The 6,974-nt window shown below is 53.9% G+C and overlaps 1 protein-coding gene across 3 annotated transcripts in view; it reads right to left on the reverse strand.

Moving 5' to 3' along the window:
- Positions 1 to 2,552: 2,552 nt before the first annotated feature.
- AHRR (aryl hydrocarbon receptor repressor) overlaps positions 2,553 to 6,974 on the reverse strand; it is an 84,642-nt gene continuing 80,220 nt past the window's right edge. For all 3 annotated transcript variants that reach the window (XM_046670885.1, XM_046670886.1, XM_046670887.1), the window contains 3 exons: positions 6,190 to 6,251; positions 5,784 to 5,925; positions 2,553 to 4,853 (listed from right to left, as the gene is read on the reverse strand). In XM_046670885.1, coding sequence (XP_046526841.1) covers positions 3,815 to 4,853; positions 5,784 to 5,925; positions 6,190 to 6,251 — 1,243 coding nt within the window. In that variant the 3' untranslated portion in view covers positions 2,553 to 3,814. The remainder of the gene's footprint in view (positions 4,854 to 5,783; positions 5,926 to 6,189; positions 6,252 to 6,974) is intronic.

A 6,974-nucleotide genomic window follows, 5' to 3' on the forward strand; every position in this document is an offset into this window, starting at 1 on the left:
AGAACTTAGGTGGTCTGTGGTCACTTGTCTGCACCCCTTCCCCCATGCACACACGGGGAGAGACCCCACAGAGCTGCCTCACCCATCCACCAGTGAGGACACAGCGAGACGTCTGTGACCCAGAAGTGGAGCTTCACCCAACCATGCCAGCACCCTGATGTCAGACTTCCAGCTGCCAGAAATTTGAGAAATAAATGTCTGTTGTTGCTAAGCTGCCCAGCGTGCAGCACTTTCGTTATAGCAGCCCAAACGTACTGAGACACATGCACAGTGGCAGGACCCCTTTGGAGGATACTTAGGCAGCAGCTAGTGAGCAAAGGTGTATGTGTTGTCAGCATTCTCAGGACTGTCCTCCGTCCTGCAGAAGCACACAGGCGGGTGGGCAGCTGCTGGGTGGGCAGAGGAAGTCTGGAATTGACCCACATGTCTGTCCGCAGAGCAGATAAGTGGTGGTAGAGTCATCTGAGGGAGTGAAAACGAGGGATCTCCATGTACAGGTCTCAACACCCATGAGTCTAAAGACTAAAGAGCAAGGATAAGATGGGGAGGGCATGGGGGGAGTAGGGGGCGTGGGGTGCGGGGCAGGGTATGGGGGAAGGCAGGCTAGGCAGGCGGCCACAAGGGCCGGAGCAGCTGGATTAGACCCAGCAGATGGGGGCAGGCTGGCCTGGCCTCCCCTGAGAAGGACACTGGAGTCTGAGGATGCAGAGGAGCCTGGTCAGGGCTGGACCTTCTCAGCAGGGGCAGATCCGAGCTCTGCTCAGGGCACTGACATGTCTTCAGTTTGGGGAGTGCTCTCTGACCAAAGGAAAGGAAAACACCACTTCCTGGGCCTGGGAGGGGTCTCTGTGTGGGCCCTGATGACCCCCTGCCCCTTCCCACACACCTGCCACCAAGTCCTGGGCTGGGTGGGGCTGACCCCTCAGGGTCCCCCCCACACACATGGGAACCAGACATCTGCTCCCTACAGGACAGGCCGAGCCTGGGGTGTCCTGAAGGCACCTGGGAGGGTCCCCCAACCCTGAGTGATGGCGGGAGAGGGGCTGGTGGGCAGAGGAGAAAGTGCTGCAGGGCCCACAGCAAGGACGTGGCTGGGTGGGTCTCCCTCCTCCTGTGACTTCCGGCTCCAGCATGTCTATTTTCTCTTTATTACTGCCTGGCGTCTAGTGGTGGAGGACTGTCTCAGAATGTAAATTAACCAACACACACTTCAAAGGAAATAAAGTGACTTCATTTGGAAAATCAAGTAGATGTTTCCATTTATGGTAAATACTATCAACATGTGATTTATTTTACACCAATATTGCAAATTTAATACAAACCACAGTATCAGAAATATATTTGAAAGCTCTTTCTAAAGGCACTGAGAAAACAGTACAAAAAGCTACATTATAGAGTATCCATTTAAAAAATTTCAACATCTGTCTAGATATTGAAAACTTTTTTCTTCCAGAAGAAACTGCAAAAATATAAAATATAATTTGTATTTATCGCCTCCCTTCCATCCCATTCCCACATTATACTTGATTTTAATCTTTTCGGCTATATAGGCAAAAGCTGCAGACCACAGGAACACATAAGCCTGTAATTAGTGCTGATAATGACATTCTAAAGCAGAAATTACCACATCTGCACCTTCTACATCTATCAGCATCCTCCCCATACAACTTCTCAGGAGGGGCATGGGTGTAAAAATCACGAAAGTGCTGATTCAGGGAAGTTTTGATGCTGACCCAGCAGAGGAGGGACCGGGGCTCCAGGACCTGGGCCCTAAGCATGATGGGCATCTCCAAGCAGAGTTGATGTCCAGATGCTGAAGTCCACATCAACAAAGCGTGACTTGCCCGCCCACCAACTATGGCCAGTATGGTGCCCATGGTCCCAGAAGAGTGAGTGCAGAGGGCTGCACTGAGTGTCGGGGAGCAGGCAGCCAGGTGGCACTTGTGGGCAGGGACGGCTGTGTGCTAACCTCACGTGAGGCTCACGCTGGCAGCTCCTCTTTGGTTACACTGGGATCTGGCTATGGTGTGCAAATATGCAGTGACGTCTCAGAGCTCCTTCCTTTCAGTCCCTTGTTTTCCCAGTTACATGTTACATGCATGCAATACTGAGACTCCCAGGTGGAGGTGAACTTAAAGGGCACATGCCCTTGTCCCTGAGGAGGAGGAGTCTACCCCCCAGCACAGGTGGGCCCAGCCACAGGGGCACTTGACCCCAAGAGCTCCCCGCTGCGGCTTCCTTCTGCTTGGGGTGATTTCCATGCCTGGTGCACCCCCTGCACTAATGCACCAGCGGGGTGGGGTCGCCAGGAAGGTGCAGTGCCATCTCTGGGTGGGGACTCTGGGCGACCTCCACTTTTTCTTTTTAAAGATTAGCCCTGAGCCAACATCTGTTGCCAATCTTCTTTTTTTTTTCTTCTTCTTCTTCTCCCCAAAGCCCCCCAGTACATAGTTGTATATTTTAATCGTGGGTCCTTCTGGTTCTGCTATGTGGGATGCCACCTCAGCATGGCCTGATCAGTGGTGCTAGGTCTGCACCCAGGATTCGAACCGGCGAAACCCTGGGCTGCCAAAGCGGAGCACGCGAACTTTACCACTCGGCCATGGGGCCGGCCCCTCTGCTTTATGATTTATCCTCTTGTATCTAAATTTCCTACACCAGAAGGTAGTTACCTTTACAACTTTGTTTAAAAACATCACCTGTCTGCCCTGTCTCTAATAATTCTTCCTGAGACGGCGATTGGAATCCTCATTTGAAAAACTGTAGACAGTCAGCAAGAGAGCAAGACAAGTCCGCTTCCTATTTCTTTTCTCCACATTTTGTACTTTTCTATATGCCATGGGTCACTTAACAACACAGAGATGTTCTGAGAAATGCATGGTTAGACGATTTCATCGTTGTGTGAAAATCATAGAGTGACATACACAAACCTAGGCGGTCCAGCCTACTACACACCTAGGCGCCGTGGGACTAATCTTCCTGGACCACCGTCATAGACAGTCCCTCATTGACTGAAACGTCGCTATGCAGCGTGTGACTGCACTTCCAAACCCAGACTCTGTAAACTCCAAGTCACATGATGTGCTGAGACAGATTAGCATAAATCATCTTCAGAGGCCCATTAAAAACACCAGAGAAACTTCCAGAAGGAACAGGATATTATCCTGTCAGTTTCCACTCCAAGTATGGCCTCAAACTCCGCTGTGGAGTCGTAAAGCACATGTTGCATACTGTAGTGAGTGCAGGACCTGGCGCTGACACCTCTCCTGCCTGGAACTTTCTAGATTCCCTCCATGGATGGGCACATGGTCACCTGTAGCTCAGTGAGTTATGTTCCTAATTTATTGTCTGGGCAGTGGAATACCAAGGGTGTGACTGCTCTCTGAAATCCACTCCATGCAGGCGTTGATCTCCCTTTACAGCCAGGCAGGGAAGCTGGGAGGTGGGTGTGGGGCCCCTGGAAACCACACGGCGGACATGATTGCTGGTCAGCCTGCACTCGCTGCCGCCTCTTGGAGCATGGAGTCCTGCCCACCAGGCCAACACGTCTCACTTTGGCTGCTTTCAGAAAAATTTTAATTCCTTGAAGAGAAATACTATCCTACTTGAACAGACTTAAAACCACTTTGCATTTAAGAATTTCCATGATATTTTACAAAATACAGAATACACTGTTGCATTGCTCCAGATGTAATGGGACTGGACTTGTGCAACTCTGCAGAGTGTTGCTTAAGAGAGGCTCTGGCCTGCACCCCGCCCCGGCTGAGGGGTAAATCTGAGCGTGGACAGACGCCAGTTTTTAGAAATGCCCCTTCTATGGCAGGAAAGTGCACTCAGAGGCCTTGGGCGGCATCAGTGTCGCCAAGCCACTCTTGGGGAACACCCCGGGTGCCCCACCCTGGCTGTGAGGACCCCATGAGGGCGAGTCCAGGGGCTCACGCTTGACGACGGGTGCAGCCCCAGGAGCTCTGCAGTCACAGCCCAGAGTCGGGGGCAGGGGGCCCCGCGCACAGAGGCCGGGCGGGGGCTCCGGCTCGGGAAGACCATGCATGTGCTCCAGGCAGGCACACTGTGTGGGGTGGAACGGGGCCAGTTCCCTGCTGGGTCTGGAGTGAGCCCCCAGCAGGCCATGCCCCATATGCGGGGTGTAGCAGTGGTGCCTGGGGTCTGGCTCTGACTTCAGGTGCATCCTGGTAGGGAAAGTGACCAGCTGTCTCTTGGCCACCTCACTGGCTCCCAGCCACATGCGGCCTGGGGACACAGAGTAGCCATCTGCTGTATCCTCGGACCCAGAGTCACTCTCCATCTTGATGGGCACATCAAGTGACAACATGGTGTTGCACAGGGCTCCTGGGGGCATCGGCACACCTCGCAACTTGGCATCCTCGGTAGAATAGCCCCCCGCTGCAAGATGCTGTGCTGCGGGCTGAGGGAGCCCATTCTCCAGGCTCCCCTGGGGGAAGGGGCAGCTGGTGGGAGGGTGCCCCTGGCCCTGACCGCGGTCCCGCAAGGCTCTGCTTGTCCGGCTGCCGTAGGCACTGGGGGAATGGTTCGCTGGGTGAGAGCTGGGTGAATTCCTGAAAGCAGTGACGCCACTGGCATGGAGAGTGCCCTGGACGCCCAGGTAGGGCATGCAGGAACCGTGAGGCACAGCACGCACGGAGAACGGATCACGCTTGCTGGGCTCCAGCTTCAGCTGGGTGCTGTCCTGACTGTGTTTCCCTGTTGTCCAATTCAGGTGCTTCCCGGGTGCGGAGGTCTCCAAGTGGCAGTTGTAACTATGTATTTCCTTCTGCCCCCTCGTGCTGGAGGAGCCACTGGACACCCTCCCGAGCTCCTCTGCTCCCCTGTCCCTGCGGAGAGGAGGTGGCCCGTCAGAGCAGGATGGCGATTGGCTGACCTCCTTGGCTGGGGCCTCTAAGGGTGACACAGCTGTACCTGTGAGGCCTGCCATGTGCCATGCCCCATGGCACATGGCCGCCGCTCTCACCTGCCCAGCAGCCCTAGGGTGCCGGTGCCAGCATCCGCCCTTCCTGTAATGACCCTCCCGCAGCCTCCCCACACCGGGCAGGGCTCCAAGGGCCCAGGGGCGAGTGGGGCGCAGAATGTGTGTGCCGTGCACCCTTTCCCAGGGAGGTATCTCTGAGAGGCACAGGCCACATGTCAAGGATCAGACACACTGCTATTAACACTGGGGGGGCGGGGGTCCCGGGTGCAAACAGCCCTGTCAAACTACAGCAGACACAGCCTTTGGCCATCTCTGTGTGCTAAGCCCTGTCAATGGCCATGCTGCCACTGTGCTCAGGACACTGTGTGGCATCAGGGCTGGCACCTGTGGTGATGGAGGAGACAGTGACTGGGAGGGCAGGACAGAGCCCAGCACCTACGTGGCCAGGCCAGTCCTCTGACAGGAGGCCCACTGGTCAGGGAGCTGGCAGAGCCCAGGTGGGGCAGGCAGGGGCCCTGTGGGAGGGGAGGGTGTGAGGTGGAGGGGGTTTCTGAGCAAAGGTGAGTGTGGAGGACAGGAAGGTCACTGAGGGTCCAGGCCACAGGTGAAGGGTGAGCCCAGAGGTCCTGAGAGCCCTGGCTGAAGCCCCCGCTGCCCCAGGCCAGTTCCCAGACATGTAGTGACTACTTCTAGGATGAGAAGCGTGTTTGGGCATGCTCCGCATGTGTCTGCAGGTGTCACTAAGAGGGAGGTTTAGCTGTCATGGTCCAGGCCACCAGACTGGCCACCAGTCACTCTTTTCTTTCTCAACACTGGGCTGTGAGGCGCCACTTACCCTGCGGCTCCCTCAGGGTCAAAGATGAGGTCAGAGCCACCCCTGAGGCACAGGCATGGGGCCCTGGCTGGAACCCGGGCCCAGTGGCCAGCATCGGTCTGTGTCCTGAACACCGAAATGCTGTTTTCCCCATTGCTCCTTCCTGTCAGGATTTAGAGAAACGAAAAGCTGTCGTTGTGTGAACTGAACAGCGTCCTGTTCTCAGGCAATGTGACTCATCGAGTTCCTCAGAAATGCACAGACCAGGGCCCACAGGAACAGGCAGTCAGCCAACAAACGCCAACGCCCTCCAAAAGGGCATTTCCGTGGAATACGCCACGGTTTCCAGGGGCACGGAGAGCCCTCCAAGGGACAGAGACACATCTACCCATTTGAAAAAGATGAGACAGTGAATTTTAAAAAGTACCTGCTAAGTAACTGGGTTTTCCATGCAATTCTGATTCACACAGACTGGTGGTAGCTTTTGCCCTGTGAAGAATAGATAACAGCAAGATAGAGTGTAGATTAAATGTGTGTTGATGGTACAAATTAACAACGTGGCCGGTATTACTGATGATGAGAGCAGAAGACAACCATAACTCACAGTTTTAATTTTTTGTAGATTGTAAAGCCTTTTCTCAGTTACAGATTTGCTGAAAATTCTAATTCATGTAACTTCTCAAGCCAATAAAGGGCTAGTGTATTTGCTTCAGAAGTAGATGTACACAAGGGATGATTTCAGTGCTTTTGTTTTTTTCTGGATGGCCAGAATGAAAATATAGTTGATTCTTGTGATTTGCAGTAGTTATGTTCTGCAAAGTCACCCGGAAAACCCCGTGGAAATAAACCCTTGCCCCAGGGGGGCGTATGCCCCCCCCCCCCCCCCCAAATACACATCTCACAGACCTTATAATCTTAAATCCTAAGGCAACTCATCCTGGTCGATTCTATCATATTTTTCGAAAGAAAAATAGAGGCTCAGAAGGGTTAAATGACTTGCCTGAGGCCAGCCATTGGCGGGTGCAGTAGTGGGATTCAAAGCTCGTCCAGCTGGCCTCAGAGCCAGGGCTTCCTGCACTCACTGCCCTACTGCTCCATCCTCCAGTCACATCTGGAGGAGAGCTGAGACAAAAGGGGCTGAGACAAGAGGGGAGAGAACAGAGACGAGAGATTAGAGAGGAGAACAGAGACTGAGAATAGAGACAAGAGAAC

This window comes from Equus quagga, chromosome 9 (assembly GCF_021613505.1).
Source record: "Equus quagga isolate Etosha38 chromosome 9, UCLA_HA_Equagga_1.0, whole genome shotgun sequence".
NCBI classification, from domain to species: Eukaryota; Metazoa; Chordata; class Mammalia; order Perissodactyla; family Equidae; genus Equus; species Equus quagga.